Source organism: Sturnira hondurensis, unplaced genomic scaffold (assembly GCF_014824575.4).
Source record: "Sturnira hondurensis isolate 20B ecotype Veracruz unplaced genomic scaffold, ASM1482457v3 Scaffold0012012, whole genome shotgun sequence".
NCBI lineage: Eukaryota > Metazoa > Chordata > Mammalia > Chiroptera > Phyllostomidae > Sturnira > Sturnira hondurensis.
The window spans coordinates 1,575,130-1,601,750 of record NW_028084643.1 but is presented as its reverse complement, the minus strand read 5'-3'; the positions used below and the strand labels follow the sequence as shown (position 1 = coordinate 1,601,750).

The following is a 26,621-nucleotide window of genomic DNA, read 5'->3' as shown; positions in this document are numbered from 1 at the left end:
GGGGAAGTACAGCCAACCAGGAAGGAGGTGATGGCAACTTGAGCTACAGAAGGGGCTTCAGGTTGGAGAAAAGTTTATAGATTAGAAACTGTTCAGATAAGACTTTTAGAAACTATTCAGACATAATTTGGTATCAGTTCCCTTCAGATAACAGAAGAAACAGTCTGCTGGTAAATAAAGAAAAGTTGTGTGGGTTAAGATATTTACAATACATCATCCATGACAAGGAGGCTGAGTCATTTTCAAATTCCGATCAAAGGACCAGTCCTTCTGCCTAACTTTCCAGTACCAATAAGCTTATTAGCTTATAAGCTTACCAATAAGCTTATATTCTCAGCTAGCTCTCTCTCATTTGGCTCTTACTGTCAGTCCATAATGAATGAAGACCTTTCTCGGGTTTTCGTGGGTCTTGATCTACCTCCAACTCCACTCGAGGACAGCAGAGGGTGAGTGAGGGCAGCCATCCTGGAGGGGGGCGGTGCAGATAAGGAGCAGGCTTCGTCTCGCCCAGAAGCAGCCCTGGGGAAGTGTGACAACAGGCACACTGGATCTACAGTCGGTCCTTTCTGTGGCTGAAACAATGCTTCTTCTGCCAGCATATGGCGTATCTGAAAGAATTAACAATCTGTTTAGAACACATCATCACATGCTAGTGTATTTTTCTTTCTTTTACTCTGGCCACTGACAACAGGTCGGAGGGTAACACGGGGGTGCTGGGGCAGGGCAGAGGGAGTTGGAGAACAGAGTGGTAGTCAGTTTATTTCTAACCATCTGCAGCTGTTAGCTTGTTTGGGGACTTTTTTTTTAGGCAGAGGAACAAAGTCTTGCTACACGGGGTTGTTTTCCTTGGCATGATGAACAGACACTTTCTTGAGGAGCGCCCTGAGATAACACGAAACATCTGTTTGGAGGAATCAGCAAGAGCAGGAGGCTCCCTTAAATAAACACGTACACATTTTACAGAAGGCAGGAGAATGTGCAGGGAGCGGGCAGCGCAGTAAACTACCAGGGGGAGGATGTGTATTTTTAAGAAACAGATCTGTGTTATTAACTATTGTTTTTTCCCTTGTGATCCAATAGCATTTTGTTTTGCAAGTGTTTTGGAAATGTTATGTTCTCGGCCACACTGCCAGAGGAGGGCTGTTTTCTTTTCCCACGTGGGTGGGATGTTGTTTTTATTCATGAGCTCTTGAGAATGAGTGACTTTTATGACTCGTGGAGGGATTTTCACTTGTGCACTCCTGCTGCTGGGCTCCAAAGACAAAAGGGACTGGACAAATGATATCCAACATGGGTAACCTTTTTAAGGAGAAGTGTGGGCATTTTTGGTTGTTGTAAACTGACATGCCATCAGGGGTCCCCAACGGGTTGACCAGGACCTTAGGTTTCATGTGCAAACTGCTTGGACAGCTCAAAGGATGTTTCTGAATATCACATTGGCTCCAAACCTCCTTCCAGGAAAAGAGTTTGCCCTGTGGAGAAAGGCAGCCCCACCCCCACTCTGGACTTTGATGAGGAAGTGTCATCTTTAGAATAATAGTAACATAACTGCCTGTTACTGAAGTCCTTCTGCTGGCCCTGTGCTCCTGTTTAATCCCTGCAAGCTCCCCATAGCTGGGGAGTATGATCCTTGCTCCTCAGGTAAGGTAGTTGAGCCTTTTAGAAGTGTGCAAATGTCCTCAAGGGCCAGTGGCATGGAAGTTCCACAGCTGGAATGAGAACCCAAGTGTAATTGGCTCCAGAGCCAGACGCTTAGCCACTATCCTCAACCCCAAGGACACATACGTTTGGGGAAGTAACCAAACCTCCTCCCTTTTCCTCCTTTGTCTTTTCACAAGTTCTGCTTCCTCAATTCTGCCAGTGGGACTGAGTGACCTGAAAGGAGCTAGGAGAGGCCTGTCTGGTTTCCTGGCCGAATGGAAGCTACAGAGGCCCTGGAATCAGACAGACTCGAATTTAGGTCCCTTTGCAACCCAAACTGAATTGGTAAATCCTGAGCCAACAACCCCTTGGCTTTTCCAAGCTTTCACGTTAGAGTAAACAAATGGCATAAGAGTTCATCTCTGAACCCAGCAGTTCGTAAGTATTTATTACACACACACTCCTGCTCCAGGCCCTATGCTGGGCATGGAGGATCCACCCATGCGGAGCCCGGATGCTCCCCTGCCCTCCAGTGTTGTACAGTTCTGAGGGCAGACCTCAATTCCACAGAGAGTGTGAATTACCATCTGGAGTCTATGCTCAGGGAAGTTTCAGGAGCACATAGGAGATGCCAGGGAACTCGAGTCTGGGAATGAGGACAGCCTCTGAGCTAAGCTCTTCAGAAAAAGAAGGCATTAACTAGGTGGACAATAAGGTGAACTATCTCCCAGCTGCTGTGGACCTGAGCTGTTTGGGGGAAGTGCTTTTGTGTTTCTGCAGACAGCCTTTTAGCTTTTACTCTCCACACCTCCACAGCCCATGTTCAGCCCAGCATGACCACAGACCAGTCTCACCCCCCAGCATCGGGTTTTTTTCTTCAGAAGAAAAGAGAAAATGAGGAAAGCAGAACGGGCTGCAGCAGACTTTGGGACCTTTGTCTCCTATATGTGGCACTGTCATCCAAAACATTTCTGCATTCTCGGAGGGGCTTTTCCCTTTGTGGCTTCTGCACGGGATAATAAAAAACACAAGCCATTAGACACCTTTCTTTCAGGGATGCTCAGAACAGGGCATCGGGGGGCTTTGGGGGAAGAAACGGAGTGAAAAAGAAAGAAAGAAAATGGATTGAAGCTCATAAATTACTGGAATTTTTGTTTGGGAGAAAGGAGATTACTAAGTCAAAGGCAAATCGGCATGCGCCCCACCCCTGCCAAACTATTATATTCCATGCTTGATTTAGCTCTCATACTGATTGTGGCTTAGAGATCAGAAAGCCATGGTTAGACACATTCATAAACTCCACAGGGCTCTGTAGGATGCTGGTTTCCCACTGAGCACCAAGTCTTCAAGAGTTGCTGCAGGACAGCGATGGGGCTGCCTTGCCTGGCCTTCCAGAGAGACTCAGGCCCCACAGACTCACCTCCTTGATTGGCTTCACCTCAACTCTCCAGCGTGTCTCCTCCTTGGCCTGATCACTCCACAGACAGTAGCACTGCTTGGGATCTCACTGTTGAGCAAGTCCCTGCTGAAACCTCCTACGAGTGATTGGTTTGGTATATTGACCTCTAAGTGACCCAGGCCTCTTGCCTTGGGCTACTGTGGAATCTGAGCTCAGCCTGGCCCTGTTTTAGGTTCACTTACTCATTTCAGTACTGACCATTTGCAAAGACCAAGCCCCATCCCATGACCCAAGGCCCTCCAGGTTCAAGGTCATCCTTGTTGTCTAGCACCTAGTTGTCATCACCTCCTTGTGCAACACTCAACATGTTTTCTCATCTTGAGCCAACTTCTTGGAGTCTGAAATTTCCCTGCTTGAATCCGAGAGTCATAGGATGTATCTCAGGGTGGGATGGAGAAAGGGGATGCTCAGAGATCAGTTCATGCTTACAAAGAGACCTTCTGATCAAAGGTTGTTTTCTGTGCCATCAGCACATATCTGTCTGGGATTAGGATCGGATGGTTTGTCCAGGTTATTACAAGACTAGTCAAAGTTTAACTCCACATTCTTCAAACATACAACCTATTAAGACTGCTGGTTAATATCGTCTGGCATTAACTTTCTAACTGAGTATAAGGCAAAATTAACTATTGCATTTGAAAAACTACGTTGTAAGGTAAAGAAGGGAAGATTTAATGATTAAAAGGAGAACAGTTTCAGATTTCTTTCTTCCCACGTTCTAAGCTAGATCAAAATGTCCTTACCACAGAGCTCTCCTCCCCTCACACCAAAAGCGCTGTGCAGCCTTCCGTGCCAAGACCATACCCAGGCCCTGGCAGAAAGCTATCATTTCTGCTGTAGTCTTTTTTCCTCCCCTAGACAGGAGACGATGGATTCACATCTTAACTAAATAAGATCACTACTCTTTTATGATTCGATTTTGATTGATGCGTATCCCCTATCTCGCCCTGTGCTAGGTGCTTTTAAAGGTGGAAAAGAAGTAGAAACTGTTCCTTTGTTCAGGGAACTTGAAGTAATACAAGACATAAGTGTGAGACATTTATAGAAAGTAATTCAAGGCAGAATATAATCCCATGCTTAATTGAGTACCTACCACACTAAAGTTCTTTGCGAGTTCAGAATTGATGCATTAATACCAAGACTACAGTCCTGAAAATAAGTATGTCAGAGGAATTTCATTCTGACATATGTTACAAAGAACATTTGGTCTCCGTGAGATACTAAAAAAGTTGACAAAAGAGTGCTTACTATCTGCAACGCACTAGCAAGGCCTTTTATATGCGTGTATTTAATCTTCACATCAACCTCCTGAGCTACAGATAACATAAACATCTCTGTTTCATTGCAGATGGGGAGACAGGCTTACAGACACTAAGCCATTTGCATTGGCTATATTGTTAATAGGTAGTAAAGCCAGAAATGAAACCTGAGATGTCTGATTACAGATTCTGTGCTTTAAATCAATAATTATTATGGGGGGAGGAGGTTCCAGAGTTAAAGAGGACTTTTTCCTATAAGAATTCTCAGACCATTCACTATGTTTAGGAATACTGTAAACCTCTATGAAAGCAGCATTTTTGCAAATATACTTGACCTCTTAACCTTCTTATTTTAGCCAGGGTTGTCCTAGGATTAGTCATTTTTAAAACATCGCTAATGTGGAAGGCCCACAGTATCTTATGTACTTGACAGAAGGAGGGGGCTGGAGGTGGCCCTGGCTAGGTCCGTGGTGCCGTAGGGGCCACACCAAGAGCCTCGGCCCTTGGCCCAGACCCAGACATTGCACAGCCTCCTCAGGTTCAGGCTGCCGTTTGGAACTAGCCCAGTGTCCATTTGAAGTGATTTATTAGCATTTTATTCTTCCTCCTGCTGGACTATATTCAATTCAAATAAACAAACAGACATTATTTAAACTTCTTCCACAAGCCAGGTACTGAACTAAGTGCAGGTGGAAAATGGCCATCTGAGCAGTGAGTTCGCTGCCTCGTGGAACCTGTACTATCAAGACGTGGAAGGAAGAGCCTGCATTTTAGAGCTTCCTTTTAGCTGTGGAGCCAGGAGCAATGAAACTTTCTTATTCTTAACCTCATGTTCTGTGAGCTGAGATTTTATCTCTGGCTTAGCAGTGAACCTAGGCTCCCTAAGACTCCCTGCCTAGGACTTCTCAGCTTCCAGAGCGGGCCTGGGGTGATTAGGGTGCATGCTGAGCATATCCTCACTTGAGTTGTTTGCAGTGTTCCATTTAGAAGAATGAATTACTAGTAAGGGAGACAATGATAGAAGACTCAGGCCCAACTTAGCAGCCAGAGCAAAGAGGTTCTGAGCTTGAGGTCCTACCTACCCAAGGAGTTCAGGTGGGAAATAACAAAAGTAGAACCTAGACCCAAAGATCCCACTAAGTGCCAGGCATAGTACAGATAAGAACATTGCTGAGTAAATGTTTTCTCCATGATGAAGTAGAGTGCTGAAGTGATTTGCCTAGACAAAGTAGTCAGTTGTAAAGGTAGGATTTTAAAGAAGGTCTTCAGACTTCAAAACCAGCTCCTCTCAGCTACTCTAAAGATGATTCCCAGCCATAACCTAAAGGGGAAAAGCGAGAGCAAACCATGGTCAAGGCCAAAGGCAAGGCCAGATACCAGATGTGGAATAGAGGGCAGAGCCAAGAGCTCAGATTGTATCAGAGGTCGTGATGCTAGTCTATTTTCTCATCTGTGAGATGAAAACAGTAATAGTACTTATCTTTAAGGGTTGTTTAAGGATTCAATCAGGTAACCCATGTAAAGCACTTGCCACAGTCCCTAGAGCATAGTAAGTACTCAGTAAATGTTGGCTTTTACCCTTCATCTCACATCTGTGGTTTCAAGGCATTGACAGAGGAAACACATTTCTCCTTAAGGACTGCAGATCATATTAGCCGACCTCCAGCCACCTCTGTGGCTCCCTGGGGTGGGGACATTTTTCACCCTTCTCTCCCTTTTCTTTTCTTAAGTTGTGTTTTTGTGCCACCAAACAGTAACCTTTAAATGCCTCATTGTGCTTAGCTGTTGAGCTATGCCTCTGTCCCTGGCAGAGAGAGCCACACACCCGATCTTTAGGATTTTAGAGGCAAGCTGACGTGGTCCAAGTCCCAGCCCTGCCACTTGCTAAGTGGCCTGGAGCAAGTGAACCCATGGTTCAGAGCCTCAGTGCTGTCCATCTGTGACATGGGAGTAGGGAAGCCCACTTCACGGGTGGGCTGAAAAGGCAGCATACGTCAGTCGGCTGGCACTGTTACTGTGTGGTTAAAGGACTCCCCTTCTGATGGGAACATATTTGTCTTAGAGGGGATTCTATCGCCTTTGCAACTTGAGCTTCTTAGAAGACGCCAGACACTCGTCCAAGCTGCAGCAGGGGTTTTCACTGGCCCCTCTTTGGCAAAGGAAACAGCCTATAAACTCTCTGAGGGGCTGCCCTACACTTCCTCCCCAGCTACCTCTGCCTTTCCCCAGCATCTGTTGCTCAGACAGTCAGCTGCCAAGCTGTGGCCAAGTCTCTCCCTGGGTTCATTTGATATGTTACCACTTTGTTTTTTTGAAGAAAAGCCGGTGTCAGTGCCAGGCCCTGGGGAGGCAGATTCTGCCTCTGCCAACTGCCAGCCATGTACCGTCTCTCTTATCTTGCCCTGGGAGCCCGAGGTGATCCCATTACAGAGTGTCTCTTACCAGACAGCTGCCACCAGGACCCTGTGGAGGCACAGACAGCAAATTCCAGGCTTTGTGGGACCAGGGCCACGCCCTGAGCACAGCTCTGCTATTCTGTTGAGAGGCCAGTGATCGTGTCTACCTTTCTTGGTAAGGTTAATTATTTTCCTTATAGCAACAGCTAGATGCTGTGAGCTTCCCTTGCAGAGAAAAGGGGGGCCATTCCCATTTAATGGATGCTTACTCTGTTTTAGGGACTGGAGGAGGGTTTTACTCGTGTTAACACCTTCCTAGCCATGCAAGGGAGGCCTTATCATGATCCCCTTTTTACAGATGGGAAACCAAAGCTGTACAGGTTCTACTTCTAATCCTCACAACCACTGAAATTTTTATCTGCACCCTGCGTGTAGAAAACCTGGAGGTCAGCGAGGTCAAATACAGCTGGAAAAGGAGAAGAGTAGGGATTTAAAGTGTGTCTCACTTAGGATTCCCTAACAATATGTTACCACTTAAGGACAGTGTAAACAACAAGAGCTTAAGCAGTGTTTGAGAGGAAGTAGGCTTGGGAATCTGCCATTTGCCTCCTGCCTAAGCTGGGAACAGCAATGGTCAGACGGGGAACCTGGGTGTCTGAGTCATGAAAAACAGCCCTCAGCTCTTACCGACCTCAAGGCAATGGAGTGGTAGTGAATGTACTGTGAGGTATTTATGAAGTTGGTTGCTTTTTCCCACCTCAGGAACAGTGTATCTCAGGGTCTCATGAAAAGTTTGTGTTAGCATTTGCATACTGGCAACCTGCAGGCAAATCTAACTTAGAAAGATGTTTTGTTTTGACCTGTGGTATCTTTAAAATTGCTATTTTTTTCATGCAGCAAGTCACACAGAGCTCCAGATTTCTTAATTATCTCAAAAATCACCATCTGTAATGGCTGTGGGCCTCCATCCACACATGGCCCCGTGGGCTGGGGCTGTTTCGGCCACCACAGTCCCCACCGCTCCCTAGTACCCTGTGACAGGGCGTGCCGGTCTCCCTGTAGCGTCACCCTGCTCCCACCCATCTTCTTACACTAGAGGTGAGAAGGGAATGAACTTTCTTGGGGTTTATAAAGTGGGGAAAAGATTAAAAGGCAATAGGGGAAAGAGTGTACATTTCTATATAAAAATAAGTATTACTACATATCTATTCATACCAAAATAAGATATAACCAAAGATACAAACCAGGCCCCCTTCCCTCTTTTTGGTGGTTGTTGGCATTTGATTTTAGCAGCACTCTAGCCACATTTTGTAGGCGGTGTCAGACGCAGCTGGGTGTCTGCAGGCCGGCCTGGGAGCCTGGGTCCGGGACTGCTGCTCAGCCTCGCACGTGGTCTCAGGGGGTTGCCGAAGCTTTCCCATCATGGTTTTGCTCTCTTTTTTTCACCTTCTGTAGGTGTTCCCTTCCCCAAGAACTTCCTTCAGATCTGCAAGAAGATCCTGTGCCGCCTTTTCCGGGTCTTTGTCCACGTCTACATTCACCACTTCGACCGGGTCATTGTGATGGGCGCGGAGGCCCACGTCAACACCTGCTACAAACACTTCTATTACTTCGTCACAGAGATGAACCTCATAGACCGCAAGGAGCTGGAGCCCTTGGTGAGTGTCACCAGGCAGTAATGGCACCCAGGTCACCCCAGGACCCATGCAAAATGCACACTAATGGGTAGTTGTTGGCTGAGGCTGCAGAATTCGATAGGCTTAAGAAGTCAGTTAAAGGTCAGAGGATGCCAAGATGTCCACAGCCACCAGATAAGTGTTCTAAATTTCTCTCTGAGAGGTGGCAGAATATGATGGGATGATGGTGGTTTCAGCCAAAGGGAGTAGCTTTAATTCTCAACTTCAAAAATCAGTCACCTAATTACTTAATCTCTTCTATGAACATCTCTGATCTCTCCCGTTGTCTCTTACACTGTTATCAAAAGAGATGATCAGAAGCACATAGTTGGTAAATACATTTTGAACACCTATTGTGTGGCAACTACTGGGCAGCTCTGATTCCAGTGATAGAGACAGAGGAGCCCAGACAGGGGTGCAGCATCACAGGGACTTTGCTTTCATACCGAATCCCCTGGGACACAATTTTAATAGGATAAGTAGGACCTAGAACATTTGATATAAAACTTTACTATTATCATTTAGGGGAATGGGGACTATGTTTATTTTCTTCATACATTATTTTTGTAGTTGGACTCAATCTGAGCTTTTGAAGTCAAGGACTCTGAAAAACCACATCATATTTGTAACATGTGGTATCTTCCTGGGATGCCCCATCTCAGCTCATTCTAGTTGGCTCTGCTGAGTACTTTCGTAGCCAGTATAATACACTGCTTTACAGTAAAATCACGCTTTTTTCCTGAAACAGTAAAAGTGGCACTTTTACTAAATGTAGCTGATAAAGCAACTGCGTTTCATCCACGTCCATCTGAGTGATGGCCAGAACGTCGGGGCAGGCTATCATCTTTTCCACCATCTTCCTTTCCCTTCATCTACGTGTTTCTAAAATATAGATTTTGCTATTATTTGTGTATGGTGAGGCCAACAAATCAAACTATCCAAAGACTGTTTGTTACGCTCACAGATCCCAAGAGAGGGGTACTTTATGTCATGGGGGCCACACAGGGCAGCAGCCAGGTTGGTCAGAGGCAGAGGGTGCAGGGAGACATGGGCCTTTGTTGTGGTTTTCCTGGGAAGGAATGGGGAAGGCAGGCAAGCCAGTTGGAGACTAACTAGTTAGAATCATTTCAGTGGCTCTGAGCCGGGGGCTACACTGGGTGTCTGGGACCTGGCCCCAGGGTGATGTGTGAGAGGAGGGAGTTGGGGTGCATGTTCTGTTGGTTCGTATCAATTAGTGAGTAAGCCGCTGGAGGGTGAGTCATTTACTGTCTCGAGGAATTGCTAGTCCTGGGACCTTCATGGTCAGCAAGACCCCAGATGGTAGAGAATCCAAACACAAAAAATCAAAGACAAGTTTAGTACAGTGCAGTACCTGAACCTGGCAAAGATGTTGGTGAATGTCACATATCTCCTTTAGAACCCCTGGACTTGAAATCTGTTACAATGCCATGAGAGTACATGGTAAAATATGTATATTTTTTGTGTCACTCAAGAATTCTGAAAGAAAGTAAGACTTTCTGTGTACACTTGAAGTATATCATTGGCTAAAGAAGTGCCAATTTTCTTCATTTTTATTTACAACTGCTTTCTAGAAAGTTCTTGGAGGCAAGAACTAAGTTGTCTCTGAATTGGTTGAATAACTAGTGGGGAAAGAAGCTGAAATACATTTTGAGTGAGTATTACTAGTTGGTCCTCTATAAGGGCTGCTGTGGGTAGACAGCCACTTGAAGCAGAAAAGGTTGCGCAAACAGCTCAAGGGAGTTAAAATGCTGGAAAGAGTGATAAAGCTAATTTTAGAAAATGTCAAGGACAAAGGCAAGAGTCGATAGGGGCCGTGGAAGTGAAGAGAGTGGAGAAACNTTGTCTCTGAATTGGTTGAATAACTAGTGGGGAAAGAAGCTGAAATACATTTTGAATGAGTATTACTAGTTGGTCCTCTATAATGGCTGCTGTGGGTAGACAGCCACTTGAAGCAGAAAAGGTTGCGCAAACAGCTCAAGGGAGTTAAAATGCTGGAAAGAGTGATAAAGCTAATTTTAGAAAATGTCAAGGACAAAGGCAAGAGTTGATAGGGGCCGTGGAAGTGAAGAGAGTGGAGAAACCACTCTGATCTCCCAGAGATGGTTCTGGTTTTGGTAGTTTAGTTTTTGTTCTCTTCAATTGACTTGTTCAGATGGAGGGGAAACACCTTCCCCAAAGGTCCACCAGGAGCAAGAGGCTCTCCCAAGCATGCACGGTTCTGGTTGCACTGAGCTACAGGAGCAGAAACATCGGGCGGATAGATCTGAACATCAGTTTCTACTTATACAGAAACATAAAGGCCACTGTAGTGCAAAGCTGAGTGTAAGTCAGCAAGTAGAGGAAGTTTTTCTCTTTGCCGTAAGACAACTTTGTTATTTTCTAAAGAAGAGGCAACAGAGATTCTAACACCTGGCTGTGCCAGGCACTGACCAAAGTCTCAGAGTCACAGAAAGGCCCCTCACAACCCAATATTTCAGATAGAAGCCTCTTTGGAGGAAAAAACTACAATTAAATTAACCAAGAATTATTAACAGTGAAGCTGAGCAAAGAGTATCCATTTTTGTCCCCTCCCAGAAGCTTATATTTCTTTGTCTTGTTTCAAATAGTGTCCTTCCTACCTTTATGCTTTGTTAATTATTACTACAGGGAGACTAATTGGAGTGCTTTTATATATTAATGGCAAGTGTTTTAATGCTTGTCTGACATTATATATTCATTTTACACAAACCAAAACAAAAAAGATATTGATTATACTTAACAGTGTCCAGTGTCCAGTGCCCACTAAGAATACTATACTTACAGATTGCTATTACTGAAATGAGGACTTTCTTTTTTTTTTAATAGTGCTAGAACACCTAACTTCTAAATCCACTATTGCGTTGCACATGTTAATCTAAAATCGGTCACAGCATGTCAGATCAACACATTTTTATTTTTATTTGATTTGCATATATCAAGTACCCTATATATGCAAAGTAAGTTGCTCAGATGTTCTAAGTACAGAAGAAAGATATACTTTTGAGAATTTACAAAAACACTCAGAAATGTTAAACAATGACTGTCACTCATCTTCGGCCCTTAAAGGATGACAAAGAAGTCAGGCACTTGGCTTCACATTCTAGTTGTACATTCTTTAGCCTCTCTCAACTGCAGCTAGAGGGACAGAGGACAGCATTTGTTCCACCAGTTTCCCTTAGACCATCAGCATGCCCAGAATTCCCACACCTCTAGTGGAACATTCCTGGTGTCACGCCTTGGGGTNAAACACTCAGAAATGTTAAACAATGACTGTCACTCATCTTCGGCCCTTGAAGGATGACAAAGAAATCAGGCACTTGGCTTCACATTCTAGTTGTACATTCTTTAGCCTCTCTCAACTGCAGCTAGAGGGACAGAGGACAGCATTTGTTCCACCAGTTTCCCTTAGACCATCAGCATGCCCAGAATTCCCACACCTCTAGTGGAACATTCCTGGTGTCACGCCTTGGGGTTCTGCAGTTCAGAATCAGACACCCCACCACGTGTTTCTCTCTTCATGGCTATACTATGGACACCCACACTCTCCTGTTCCCAGAGCCCACCCATTTGATGTTGTGCTGAGAGTCCAGCCCCCTAATGAGAGTAGAGATTCAGTCTCAGACTGTGCCAGGGACAAAATTCAACTCTCTGGGTTCAGACTTCCTTTCCTAACTTGCAGTGTTGAGCAAGATACTTGACTTTTCAAAGCTTCATCTTCCTCAGTCATAGAATGAGTGTAATAATAGAATTGTTGTAAAAATCAAATGGATTAGTCACATGGTAAGTCCTTAAGAAATGTCAGCTATGAAGCGAGAGATAAAGAATGTAAAGTAGCTGGCATATAGTAAGCAGAGGCACCCCAGTGCTCTCTTCCTTAGATCCCACAGCCTTTGCCATCTTAGTAATCCCATAGGTAGCCTTGTAGTAGATAGAGTTCATTGTATCAGTGTTTTCCTCTTTGAGGGCTGGCAGTATACAGGACATAAGCTTGCATTGCCTGTGTTGCCTGGTGCATAATAAATGCTAACTGTAGTTTTGAATTGAAAAGAGTAGTTTGTGGATGACATACTTCCATTCAAAGGGACTACACATGAGATGTTGGTTCCTTGGTCCCTCCCTCATCTCAGAACATGCCTGCAGACCTACTCTCGTCCATTGTTGGAAGTAATGCTTCATCCTCTCAGATTAGCCATAGAGATTAAAAGCAAATTAAGGTGCAGAGCAATGAAGATATACCTCATCAGTCTTAGGCCTGACACAGAAAGATGGGACCCTAACTCTACTCAGTTCTCTGTTCTAGATTCCAGCTAGATCTCTCAGAAAATACTAAATGTTCTCACACTGCCTGTATGTCATGGTGTGCCGGGCATAAGGGGACTGACCCTCCAAAGCGTTAGTACTAAAAATCTCATGTCCTGGGAAACCTCAGTCCTTCGCAAACTGAGATGAGTGGTCACTCCATCAGGCCTCTGAGTGGGAATGCAAATTGGAATTCAGAAGCTGGAAAGAGATCACCCTGGCCCGCACACTGAGGGCTTGCCTCATGGCTCCCTTTGGGACTTGCTGGTCAGCAGCAGCCTGGGAACCCAGGGAATTACATGCCATTTCATTTGGTCTCCAACAGGGAGGTGGGGCTGGAGGACTAACATAGACACAGCCATGACTAACAACTCGTTTCTCATGTAAATGTAAGTTGAACTCAAGCAAGTTCACAGTTGGAGGGAAGGAGTCCAAATGATGCTGGTAATTAGAAAATGGGCCAGGCCCTGATTGAATAAGCAGGCTGCTGTTGGCCCTTGGCAGTCTGGGAGTCAGCTTACAGAATTAAGCTAATCAGAATTATTGTTAGCAAGTACAGGCAGCCAACAGTGTTTTGTTGGCCTTTCACTACAAACAAAGGCAGGCTCAGAGATAGCTGTCAATAAGGCAGTAGCCACTGAATAAGGAGCTGATTGGGGAGGAGGATATGGTGGGAAAGTGGGAGGGGTTGGGGGGAGGGCAAAGACTGTAGGGTTCTCAGTCACTCTAATGCACCTGCTGACCCTTGGATGACCTTGATCTAGGGCCTTCATCTTCTCTCCAGGGCTTCATTTCCTTATTTCTAACAGTAAAGGTGATTATACCATCATCTGCCTTGTAGAAGTGCTGCTGTGAAACCCAGCAGGGCTGTTGGCTTTCATTCAACATCACAGGGCTGTTCTGTCACCTTATAGCAGGGTGCTTGGGCCAAGTCAGTGCTTCTCAATAGGGCTCTGCATTCCAGCTACATCAGAAGTCCCTGGAGATTACTTAAAAATGTACACCCCTAGACATCACCACAGATATAAAGATATCAGAATTATTGGGGCTGGTGCCTGGCACCATGCACCCTTGGTCTGCATCTCAAACTTGAATGTGCCCACCTGTGCCCACCTGGGCTCTGTTTCAGTGCACCTGGGCCTGGGATGGGATGTGAGCCTGTGCAGTTCGCTCCCAGGTGCGACTGATGCTGCTGGTTCCCAGGCCACATCCTGAAGGGCAAGACTGTAGATGATGAATATGCTCCTATTTGAGAATTACTGCTTTTAGCACACATCGTCTCTTCCCCATTCTAGGAATGGGGATTCTTAGCTCACTGAGATGGGGAAATAAAGCAAAGAAAAAAATCTAAGGATCAGTGTTGGCTAAAAGTATTCCTCAAAATGCCGGTCCTAAAGAATGCTCTGTGAAAGCAGGCTTTTTTCCCTTGATCGGGTGAGTTTACGAAAGGCTACGTCACCTCCACCCTGGAATACTCACAATGTACAGTCACAGATGAAAGGCCTTGAGAAACCATACCATGGAGAGACTGGTTCGGTTTTGTGTAGCCCACCTGAAATCTTTTTTCTGCTGTTATCACTCATTAACATCTTACAGAGGTCACAATCCATGGACATGGTTCACAGTTTAGGCAACACTGTTTATCTGTGTGTGTGTCTAGAGTCCGAGGTCTGCCTCCCTTGCCCCGACCCTGGCCCCAGCCACACACCCACAGCAGTTTCCTGGGGTGAGAAAGAAAGAAGACTAAGAGGAAGATGGGAGGGAAGTGAAGCTCATAAGGGAGGTCTTCACGGGGGAAAGAAGCCCATCCCTGCTCACTCCTACCCCTCCCACATCACTGTGCAACACCTCATTACTGAGTTCTGTGCTTACCGTGTGCAAGGCACACAGGCATTTCCAAGAAATAAACACTAGCTTCATTTCTAGAGTCCCAGATGTTATGTTAAGCTCTTTTCATGTATTATATCATCTTTTCCTCACACTTATTACGTTTACTTCAAACAGATGTTACTTCTCAACGTCCAAACCACGTCCCTCTCCATTCCTCAAGATGCTTCTTACTGCCATTTGGTCACACCAAAGCTTCCCCTCCTCCCCCAGTTTGCAGTCAGTGCCTCTTGGGTCATGACTGAAGTTCATGCTCCAAATGAGTTTCAGCTTTAGCACCAAAACCATTCCTTTCAAAGTGATGCACCAGCTGGATGAAAAAGTTTGAATCCCAAAGATTTGGGAAGCCTTGCCTCACAGAGACCCAGCCCATCCAGGTCCAAGCATATGCTCACCTTGTGTTCCCCTAAGAGGTGGCCCGGTCATGCCTGTACTTTCCTCGGAGACACTTGGGTGAGTGCAGTAGCCAAGGTTGGCTTATGGTGGTGAGATCAGGCCAGGACTGTGAAAAGAAGCAGAGCCCCTCACGTGAGCCAGAGCTGCTCCCCCAAAATAGCCAGCAATGAAGAGCCACTGTGGGGCTTTTAAAAGGACTTTTTTCTTCTAAAGCATCATGGGCAAAGGCCTCTGGGCTGCTTCTCATCAGACAGGTTTCTTGACGTCAAGCCAGATGGCTCTGGTAGGAACACAGGCGTCAAAAAGAAAGAGCTTCAGCCTTTGGGCCTAGCAGTTGGCTTTTACAATAGAGTTTCCATGGTTTTATTACCACACTGGTTGTCTGACCCTGAGCAACTCATGTCATGTCTCTGTGCCTCAGTTTCCCCATTTATGAAAGAGATCATGTCCAGAGCCTCCTCCCAGCTTGTCTCACTGAGATGATGATCTTTGACATGATGTTTCACTAGCGTTGTCTTCTTTCATTCAAGGAGACCTTCTTTCTTTGCTTAGAAAGGCCTTCATGAAGTAAAGCTCACCAGCAGAGAGGGTATCCCTGGTGCGGAGAGTAACTAGAGATTCCATTCAAGGGACTCTGACCATTTAGATGGGGTATGGATATGTGTGTGTCCAGCATGGCAACAGCTGGTGGCAGTTATTCAGGGCAATCCAAATGCCCAGGGGTGAGTGGGGAAGCCTGACCATTTTAGGAGCCTTGGCAGACATACTGTGAAGTGTCGATGTGAAAAACAGCAAAGAAATGTGGGGTTGTTTTCAATGAACTGCATTGTGCTGGGATATTGAGGATGTGGCAGCATCAGCCACATGCCTTTGTCAGTCCTATTTTCTCATCCTTTGCTAATGTCGTATTTGTGAAACGGTAGGTGCTTGTTTCATTTGATGGTTTTGGTTTCTTTTTTGGGGGGTGGTCAGGGTGGAATGTGGTCTGGCTTATCTCAGGGCCTAAAATACAATCAATCTGAGTTGAAGACAATGGCCATGGGGATACTGTTGGCATATAATATTAAATAATAAAAACAGGATTTAAAACTGTATTGGAAAATCACTGTACCCATATGTCTATTTTTTTAGTATTGTCTGTTAGTACCATGGTAGATCAGAGATGAAATACAGCAAAAAGTGTCAAGACTGGTTCTTTTTTAGTAGAATTATGGGTAGTGCTATTTTTTACATATACCTATATGGGCTTTCAAGTTTTCTATTACAAACATATATCACTTTCATAATCATTGTAAAAATCAAACCATGTGCTTTAAAAGGCCTTAACAACAAAGACCATCAATGCACATGACAAGCGGCCTGTGTGCCCAGGTCCAAGTGGCCAGGTGGCTCACCCCTGTCTTGACCGTGGCACTGCTCCCTCCTGTACAGAGCTGTGGCGACAGAGGCTCAAGAGAGCAAGCCGGGCATCATGTAGACCCTTTGGTGGCTGTGGGAGGTGGATGTGCACAATCCTTTTGGACAAAATAATTCCCTGGATGTGGGGTGCTCCCCTCTAGAAAGTAGAGTTTTGAAGCCCTATTTTAAGTGGGCATATCTCAGTGATTCTATAGCACATGAAGAAGCCTGCAGGTTGCTCATCTGCAACATGCCCAGCCTTGCAGGGACAGGTTCATTCAGGCATCTCACTGCAAAGGCACTGTGACCTTGACTGAGGGTGTTGCTGGGGGTTTTCCCATCCAGATTTCTCTGCTTAACTGGAATTGAAGAGATTTTTGGTTTTTTAAAGTTTCAAGTTTTAAAAGAGAACAAAAGGAATTTGTTGAAAAGAGATCAATTCATACCATAGGATAGTCTATATACAATTTATTGCACTTAAGCATAGTGTATATATAATAACTACAAATAACTTTTAGCAGAAACTATAGTGTGGGTCTAGAGTTAATTCTAACTCCTTATTACACAGACACTTGTATTAGCAAATCTCAAGACCAAAAGTGTCTAAGGAATATGTCTCTGCTCTGATCTTAATCATATTTTTGTTGTATTATTTTTCTTCTCAAAGAGGACCAATCTCTTCTCCAGTCCTCAGGAATCCCTGTGCCGTCCTGATTTATACCACCCTTATCTTTCCGGTCTTGTGATTCATTTGCATGGGGATTGATATTCTGATCACAATGACTTCTCAGTGTCTAGCTGCTTGGTTTAAATTTTAAAATGCAGAGCCTTATAAAATTATTAATATATTCCCATAGCTCTTGTTATTTCTGTTCCACTTTGCTATCGCACACCTCCATCTAATTCTTACATGTCAGATTACACTTTAGTTCTGCAGGATGCACACTAAGGATGGCAGGCTTACAAGTTGCACACTGCCTCTCTCTTTACCTTTCCTGAGTGGGAACAGTTTATAGGCCGCCTGCTCTGACTGGCAGAGCCGTTTCTAGATCATTCCGTAACATACATTGCTTGCTGACTGTTGCATCCACCAACCGCGAGAACAAATGTCGGAGACTTTCAGGGTTTCAAAGATGTTACTTTATTGGCCAAGTTTAACCTGCGCAGGGGCGAACTCTCAAAGTGTCTGGAGACACGGTGACTGCAGGGGCTGCAAACAAGAGTCGCGCCCAGCGCTTACAGCTAAGTCCTTATATAGAGGCAAGCAAGCAAGCATTGCACAGAAGCAGATGTGGCAGTTAGCTGTTGGCTCACAGAGCCCTCGAGCAGGAACAGGGTGGGGTCTGACTCAACTGAAAGGAAAATTTTGAAACTAAACCGATGGCAATCAACTTACAGGATGTTTGCTAGGGACGCAGGCTCCTTGGGACTGAGACTATTTTTCTTGTTCCCAACATTCCCCCGTTTTCTTTGGGGGTATGTCAAACCCTTGCCTCTTCTTCATTTGGGATGATCAGGGGTCCTAGGACCGGGGGCTAGGAAGGAGAGAAGAGTGTCCTGCCACTAGGAGGACGCTCCTGTCCTGGCCCTGGGCCATAGTCTATCTTTAAGTTTATTTATGCATTGTAAGTTTTCTTCAACTAAGCCACTTTCATTAACAAAATAGTAACACTCTTCTCCTAGGAATATATAGGTGCCCCCTGTTCTTGGATTCAGAGCATTAATGAGGTTTCTTTCCTCATCATTTTTCTGCTCCTGTGATTAACTATTAGGAGGGGTTCTGAGATTCCTTTCTCCTTCTGGAATCATATAAAGGACAATGGACGGAGGTCTCATCTTCTTATAACTACTTCAGGCTGGACATGGACGTCGTCCTACCTACCCTTGGGTCCGGGGTACCCTGAAAGAGGAGGAGGTGGGTGCAGCACAGCGGGAGTCCTTCCTGTAAGGGGAAGGTCCTGACAGGGTCCCGGTCAGTTGGCTGTCACCAGGAAGTCACAGGCTTGGTGTCCAAAGGCTGGCATTACTGGACCGTTGGCCTTCTGGTCAGGTCATATTCTGGAGGTGACAGATTTGGCAGGTCATAGGTATATGGCCTATGTAAACAGAAGAATATACAGGTTAATTCACACAATAATTCCCAAACCAGTTGCTGTGCCTGTGAGACTGTCTTTTGGGATGACATTCCATTGTAAGGCCCTTCCTGAAATGACATTTAACGGTGGCAATTGACAGGTCCTTTGCACCTGTAAATTGTACATCTTTGGTGACATCACAAACATGGTTTCAACTCTTAAATGAAAATAAGACAGTTTTAAGACAGTTAGCTGTGCCATTCTGATATCCAATACTGAGCATAGTGATTTTCCTTGAACTATAATTTTTCTCCCTAAGATCACCCTTACTGTTATTACAGGGACCACTTTTGATTTTGACTGTTCATTTGCATAAACACATCAAGAGCAGCCTGGATCACTTATGATCCTTAAGTCCGCTTTGCTGGAACTCATACAGGGAACCTTCAGATTGACTTCTCAGTCTGCCCCTTGGGGCACAGAAGCAGAGCCACACATCCGCCATCTGGCTTTGCCTGTACCAGTCATTTCACTCAAATCCTTGAGCCTGCATTGTGCCTATAGGTTCCTTTTAGCCATCTTTCAGGAAGGCAACCTTCGTTCCTTCCCCGGAAAGACTGGCACGAACCGCACAACCAACCAAAGTACCGGGTTTTTCTCATGGGCTTTTGCTAGCTTCACAGGTCAATCCCAGTTCCTCTGAGCTCTCTGGTAATGACCAGAACCCATACATACCTCCTTCAGGCGTGACATTCCAGTCAAAGTCCTGGTTAACAAAACCACTATTAATGACTGGTCTTACTGGTTTTATGCAAAGAAACCTTATGTCATTATTCATTCCTTCAGAATGCCAAATTCTGGAGGGATCAGGTAGGGAGAAAAACACAAAGCTTAAAGGAAAATCTTTCTCCTAATACCCATCAAGATGCATCTCCATGCCTTATACCTCCTATTACTAACACCACATAATTTCTTTCCGAAACTTTCATATTCCCATTTATTTTTATAACTTCCCACAGACTTTCTGCAATATTCATAAACCTTCTATAGCCTTTTTACGTATCCAGATTTATCCATAAACTCAGTATCTGGCAGCTAAAAGTCCCTAGATTTGCAGGGATATTTTTTCACCTTTCTGAAGCTTAGACCTTGCAAACACCCTATAAATCAGATGGTCAGCCTTGGACCTCAGTTCATGACCTTCAAAACTGGAGCCATTCCTATCAGAACCAGTTACACAGAGAATCTGACTGCTGCAGGGTCCACACAGCAGCAGCACACAGCTAAGCAGGTCTACAGAAGCAAGAAAGCAGGGCTACTGGTAGGGTAATATTCTTTTGTTCTTACTTCTTAGTTACTTAGTTGTTTACCCCTCCTTATCTTAATGGCTCAGCAAAAGGACCCAGTCCCTCTGACTTGTCTGGGCTTGTCTAAACAGGTCTCCTGCTACATCTCCCCCCTTAATCTACTCTGAGGATGGGAGGAGGTCTCCTGAATACTTAGGGGCATTCCTAATTCTAAGCAGCGCCAGCGGCAGCAAACCTATCCAAGGTCATCCAGTCTCCTTCTCAGTGAATGATTTTAGATCTCTGGCCAGGGCCTCTCCAAGGGGAGTGGGAGAGTTTCTGAAGCTCTGTGGTAGTCTGGTCTGGGTCTAAGCCAGCTAGGCTGAGGGCTGTAGGTGCCTGTAACCCTGGTCTTTGTTGCCTGCCAGTGGGCTTTTTCTCTTCCCTTTTCTAATACCCATATATCCAATACTGAGCCAAAACACAGAGTTCCAAAAACAACACACAGGCATTCTCTTGCACCAGTGTGTCCACTGGTGCCTCACAGAAACATGTTCCTTCCGGCCCAGTCTCATGGCAGAGACATGCTGCTTTGCCTTAGGCTGAAGCACTCGTCAGCCCCAATTGACCCTTCCTGGGTCCCAGGTGGCAAAGGCATTTTCCCCAACTGGCTACCGGCAACCTTTCCTAGGTTTTACAATACAGGTTTCTGATTAGAAACAGAACCACATGTGAGAAATTTGCTCTTTTCCTATGAAACTAGAAAACAAGTGGTTGAGGTTTCCTTTACTTTAGATTTAAAACTTTCACATCTTTTATACATATTTTTACTTATCTAGATTTATCTATCATTCTTTTTTACTCTTGGTTCCTCGGGATTGAGGAGTGTATATACCCTATATGCTTCCACAAGCCCCTCCAGGAACGCTGCTGGGGATTCTTCTCTGCCTTGGATGACTTCACTGACCTTACTAAAGTTGGTAGGTTTTCTCGCAGCTGCCTTGAATCCCCTCAACAGAGCCTGGAGATACTGGAGGAGCGCATCCCTTCCCCTGGTAGCATCAGCATCCCAGGTGGGGGGCCGAGAAGGGAGATCAGCCCTTGGGGTTTCTCAGAGAACGGGGGACTCTGATGTTTCCAATTACATAAGTCACTGGTGGAAAAGGGCACATAAACTAGACGGGGAGGCGCCCCGCGGAGGAGTATCTGGTGCCGGCGGCGCTTCCTGGAGAGGCAAAATGGCGGCGCCTCCCATCCCTACAGCAAGGGGGGGTGTCATTCTTGCTCCATAGGTTTTTCACCCGTGGAGCCACAAGCACAGTCACTCTTACAAATACACAGACAAACATCCAAACAAATAACACAGTTCCAAGAACACACAGACCATCAGACGCGCCTGACATACAACACTGAAACTAAACGCAGCACAGTGTGGCGCGGGGGAAGGAAACCCTAACATGACCGTCCACAATCCAAATTACCAAAACCAAATTTCAGAGGACGGCGTTCCACCTCTGAAAGTCCCTAGGTAGGTCACAGGCAGCATCCCACCTACTACCACAGAGTTTCTTACTCCAGAGTACAAACACTAAAGAGAATTCTCACCAAAATACTTACTTAGCTCGAGCTACCCGTCCAGTCTCCAAACCAAAACTCCACCAAGGGAGAATCTCGCTGGGGTCTCCAAATGTTGCATCCACCAACCGTGAGAACAAATGTCGGAGACTTTCAGGGTTTCAAAGATGTTACTTTATTGGCCAAGTTTAACCTGCGCAGGGGCGAACTCTCAAAGTGTCTGGAGACACGGTGACTGCAGGGGCTGCAAACAAGAGTGGCGCCCAGCGCTTACAGCTAAGTCCTTATATAGAGGCAAGCAAGCAAGCATTGCACAGAAGCAGATGTGGCGGTTAGCTATTGGCTTACAGAGCCCGCGCACGGGAACAAGGTGGGGTCTGACTCAACTGAAAGGAAAATTTTGAAACTAAACCGATGGCAGTCAACTTACAGGATGTTTGCTAGGGACGCAGGCTCCTTGGGACTGAGACTATTTTTCTTGTTCCCAACACTAACCATGTGCTAAAAATCGGGTTCTTATTTTCAAGGAATACCCTGGAAGTTTTCCTCCTATACCTGTCTCTACTGCAGCATCTCCCAAAGTATTTTTCTCAGAATCTACTAGTTCTAAGGGATATCAAAGGATTATGTGAAAAGGGCTTCCATGGCAAATAGCTATGGGAAATAGTGAGTTGATAACTGTATTCCAGTTTCTTCAATACCCTGTAGGCACCCTAACCCTCCATTGCAAGGCTTATAGATGTATTTGCTCAGAAAATCCTTGCTCTCAGGGACATAAAGGAAAGAATAAACAAATGGGATCTCATCAAAATTAAAAGCTTCTGCATGGCTAAGGAAAACAGTATCAAGATAAAAAGAGAAGCAACAGTTTGGGAAAACATATTTGCCAATGATACCTCAGACAAAAGTTTGATCTCCAAAATATACAAAGAACTCACACGTCTCCACTCAAAGAAGATGAGCAACCCAATTAAAAAATGGGCAAAGGCCTTGAACAGACACTCCACCAAGGAGGACATACAGAAGATCCAGAGACACATGAAAAGATGCTCGATATAACTAGCTATCAGAGAGATGCAAATCAAAACCACAATGAGATACCACTTAACACCAGTCAGAATGGCTACCATAAACAAAGACACAAACAACAAGTGTTGGAGAGGTTGTGGGGAAAAGGGGACTCTAGTTCACTGTTGGTGGGATTGCAGACTGGTACAACCACTATGGAAAACAGTGTGGAATTTTCTAAGAAAACTAAAAATGAATGTGCCTTTTGACCCAGCAATTCCACTGTTAGGAGTATATCCTAAGAACCCTAAAACACCAATCCCAAAGAACCTATGCACCCCGATGTTCATAGCAGCACAATTTATGATAGCCAAGAGTTGGAAGCAACCTAGATGCCCATTGGTCAATGACTGGATCAAAAAGCTGTGGTACATTTACACAGTGGAATTCTATGCTGCAGAAAGGAAGAAGGAGCTCCTACCCTTTGCAACATCATGGATGGAACTGGAAAGCATTATGCTGAGCGAAATAAGCCAGGTGGTGAAAGACGAATACCATATGATATCACCGTTCAACAGGAATCTAAACAACAAAACAAACAAGTGAGCAAAATGTAACCAAAGACACTGAAAGGCAGAACGTGCTGACAGGGTCCAGAGAGGAGAGGGGAGAGAATCACAGGGGAAAAGGGGAAGGACTCAAATGAACAAGTATAAAGGACACATGGACAATAACTAAGGGGGGGCGGAAATGGGAGGGAGGTGAGGAGCACTGGGGGTGGGCAGGGCTGGGAATACAAGACAGAAAACTGTACTTGAACAAGAATTAAATAAAAATAAATAAAAAAAAGAAAATCCTTGCTCTCCAGAGCATTTTCTACATTTAAGGTTTTCACACACCCTTTGGGAACTACTGACCACGCAATCTCATACAATCTACCCTCCGTATTATAAAGTCAGTCCTCTTGTGGCTGCTGAAGTTCTTCTAAGCATGTATTGAAAACCTGCACTATGTCAGATACTGTGCTGAGTGCCAGACTGCCAGTCAAATAAGGTCTATCTCCATTTTTTAAGAAGCTCAGTTTTCAAAGAATCATATCCTTCAACCCATCACTTAGAGCTGCACCATCCAATGCAGTAGCCAATAGCCATTTTTGAGTACTTAAACTCAAATTAATTAAAATTAAATAAAAAATTAGTTTCTTAATTTTCCTAGCCACATTTCAAGTATCCTAAAGCCACATGTCTGGTGGCTATTATCGTGGATAGACAGTGAACATTTTCATTATCATGGAACAATCTCTCAGGCAGCACTGAATTAAAGCCTTTATCTGCAAGATTTACTTCCTAAAATACACTACTGCACCTTCTTACACCATGCACGGCTGCCAGATGTGTTCAGAATTGTCCCTATGTTATCTCAATGAGGCATTGCCATTTAGTTTTTTTAAGCTCCTAGGATGATCTATTACTCTTTGCTAGGCCACTTCTCTCCCAGTTTACAGATGAAGAACAGACTCAAAACCATCTATCTGTTCATTGTTTCTCCCTACTTCTCCTGTCAGAATCCCCATTTCAGGGAGGAGCTCAATACCTCATGCATGCTGTTGGCCTGTGGGGCACCAAATACTGATCACGCTTTACTATGTCTGCAGTGTTGGGAATTGCTGCAGAATGTCAATCACAGCAGGAATTAATTCATCTTCATAAACATTTACATGAAAATATGAATAGTCATTGTGGCTTGGTGCCCATATATAAATAAGCCTGCCAAATCTTGGCTGCTATGTGTGGTCTCAATTAATTCAAATTTCCCAGCCAGATAAAAGTATATTCTTTGGCTCCAAAAGATGTCAAATGAGTATTAACATGGGTATTGAATGTGGGAAGATTTCACTTCTCTCCACACCCACCTGCCCACCATGATAAAAGCACAAGGACAAGGTTATAGGTAGTCCCTAATCTAGGGACTTGTGTGATCACTTACATGGTCTTAAGAATATCTCTCCCCATGGAATAATTTTATACACAAAGATCAGTTATATAAGCAACGAACAAAGCCAGTTCAGCCATTGTACTAGAACTTTGTATTAATCCATACTAGTTCTAAGATGTTAGTGCTAGTAGCTTCTTATTACATCATGTCTGAGCATAACTGGACCAATAAACAAAAATAAATGCCCACAGGTAGGTCTGGATGAAGACAGACAGATTCCGACTACTCCGAAGGGAACTCCACAGAGTTCCTTGGATGGGCCGTGTTGTCTCATCTCCAGGCCATGGGATGTGCCACTGCCTCCACCCTCCTGTCCTCTCCAAGTCCTGCTTGTCCTGAAAGTCTCAGCTTAATCATCCCTTCTGCACAGAGGGCCTTACTCCGTACCGTGTCAGCTTTCTGCTGATGGCTCCCAGAGTCCCCTGATCCCAAAGAAGACAGCTGAGATGGAAGCCGTGGTATCTTAAGGAAGGATATCAGAAATAATGAACCACCATTTCCTTCATTTTCTGTTTATCAGACTTGAGTCACTAAATCCATTCCATGCTTAAGGGGAGTGGCATTAAGCGCTACCTCTTGAAGAGAAGAATTTCAAAGAATTTTTGGACATGTTTTTTAAACCACCACACAGACCAAAAATGTATAAAAATATATAACTGGTAATGTTTTGCGAGCAGCAAAACAGCAGTACCAGGTGGTAGACCTCGGTCCAGCAACCGCAGTTCTTGAGTTCTGGTAAGAGAAGAATTCGGAGCCAAGACTCAAATTATAAGGGAAAGTTTATTTAGAAAGTCACAAAGACAGAAAGAAGCCACAGAAGAAATGAGCTTAGGAAACAGAAAGGCCTGGAGTGGGGGGAGGTAGGAGAGGGATTGAGCAAAAAAGGAAAAAGAGAAAAAAATTCATGGACAGAGGCAACAGTGTGGTGATTGCTGGTGAGGGTGGGGGAAAATGGAGGAGGTTATATGGGGGATAAATGGTGATGGACGGACACTTGACTTGGGGTGGTGAACACACAATACAGTGTACAGGTGATGTGTTGTGGAAATGTGCACCTGAAACATCTATTATTTTGTTAACCAGTGTCACCCCACTAAATTCAATAAAAAGGATTAAAAAAAGAGGGCCCTTAGAGGTTAGGGGAGAGAGGGTGGGAGGAGAGAGAGACATGCTTCATGAGAGACAAAAAAGGAAGGAAAGGTTCAGGTGTGTACCCTATGCTGGTTCCTCCGTCCTTAGGGCTTTTATCTGATAGTCTCAGGGGAGGATCCCAATAGAATATTCATTAGCTTTCCAGGTGTGTCTCCTCAGGATCGTGGTCTCCACTGATTGGCCGATGCCAGGGCAGGGGGTCATTAGTCGATGCAGCTGGTCCTATGACAGCCATGGCGTCATTCTGTCTGGCTTTGCTGCTTCTCTGGGGCCTGGAGCTGAAACAAAACTGAGGCCTAGATGTCATCTCCAGGGGTTAATGCTTCAGGGAGTGGTTGTGCAAGGGCTTGTAGTTTTCCTGTTGCTAGGCACTCGGGGCTCTCCGCCCTGGTGACCTTTGCACCTGGCCCACCATTCTCGTTCTGCTCATGCCTATCTACCTGCCTTCGATGGTTTGTTTTTGATTCCCAGCATTTCCCACATCCTACAGCTCAGGTCAGCCCTCTCCAAACCACTCATTGCTCCAAAAATCACCTGCCTCAAAGAAAACACCCACTGCCTCAGCGTAGTCACTTCCCCCTCCCCTCCCTAGCCAAGCTCACTATGAAGACACCCTAGCTAATCGTTGCCACTTTCTTACTTCCCTGTCACTTCACCGGAACTTGGCCTTGGTCACTCTGGAAACCCGCTCTTCCTTCTGAAGAGTCCTACCCTGCAGCCCTCTGTGCTTACTTTCGAAACAGAGAAATATAATTCACTAATAATTCTGGTGATGTATGAATACATTTTAAAAACATTGTGCTGTACCAAAGAAACCAGACACAAAGAGTACATACTATTTGATCCCATTTGTATCAAATTCTAGAGTAGTCTAAATGAATTCAGTGTCAGAAAGCATCTCTGTGTTGCCTGGGACCACGGGTTGGGGCGGGGGATTGGCTGCAAAGGAGCAGGAGGGAGTTTTCAGGGATGACAGAGATGTTTCCTGTCTTACTTGCAGTGGTTTCATGGGAACACATATCTGTCAAAATCCATCGAACTGTACATTTGCAGGGAAAATATACCTCAATAAACTTCCTT

The 26,621-nt window shown here is 45.0% G+C and overlaps 1 protein-coding gene across 4 annotated transcripts in view; it reads left to right on the top strand.

Moving 5' to 3' along the window:
• MOB3B (MOB kinase activator 3B) overlaps window positions 1-26,621 on the top strand; it is a 194,519-nt gene that overhangs the window by 148,624 nt on the left and 19,274 nt on the right. For 3 of the 4 annotated variants that reach the window (XM_037060626.1, XM_037060627.1, XM_037060628.1), the window contains exon 3: window positions 8,211-8,413. In XM_037060626.1, the coding sequence (XP_036916521.1) occupies window positions 8,211-8,413 (203 nt within the window). Of the gene's footprint in view, window positions 1-8,210; window positions 8,414-9,001; window positions 10,194-26,621 lie in introns of those variants that run through there. The other variant, XM_037060629.1, reaches the window with a different exon arrangement.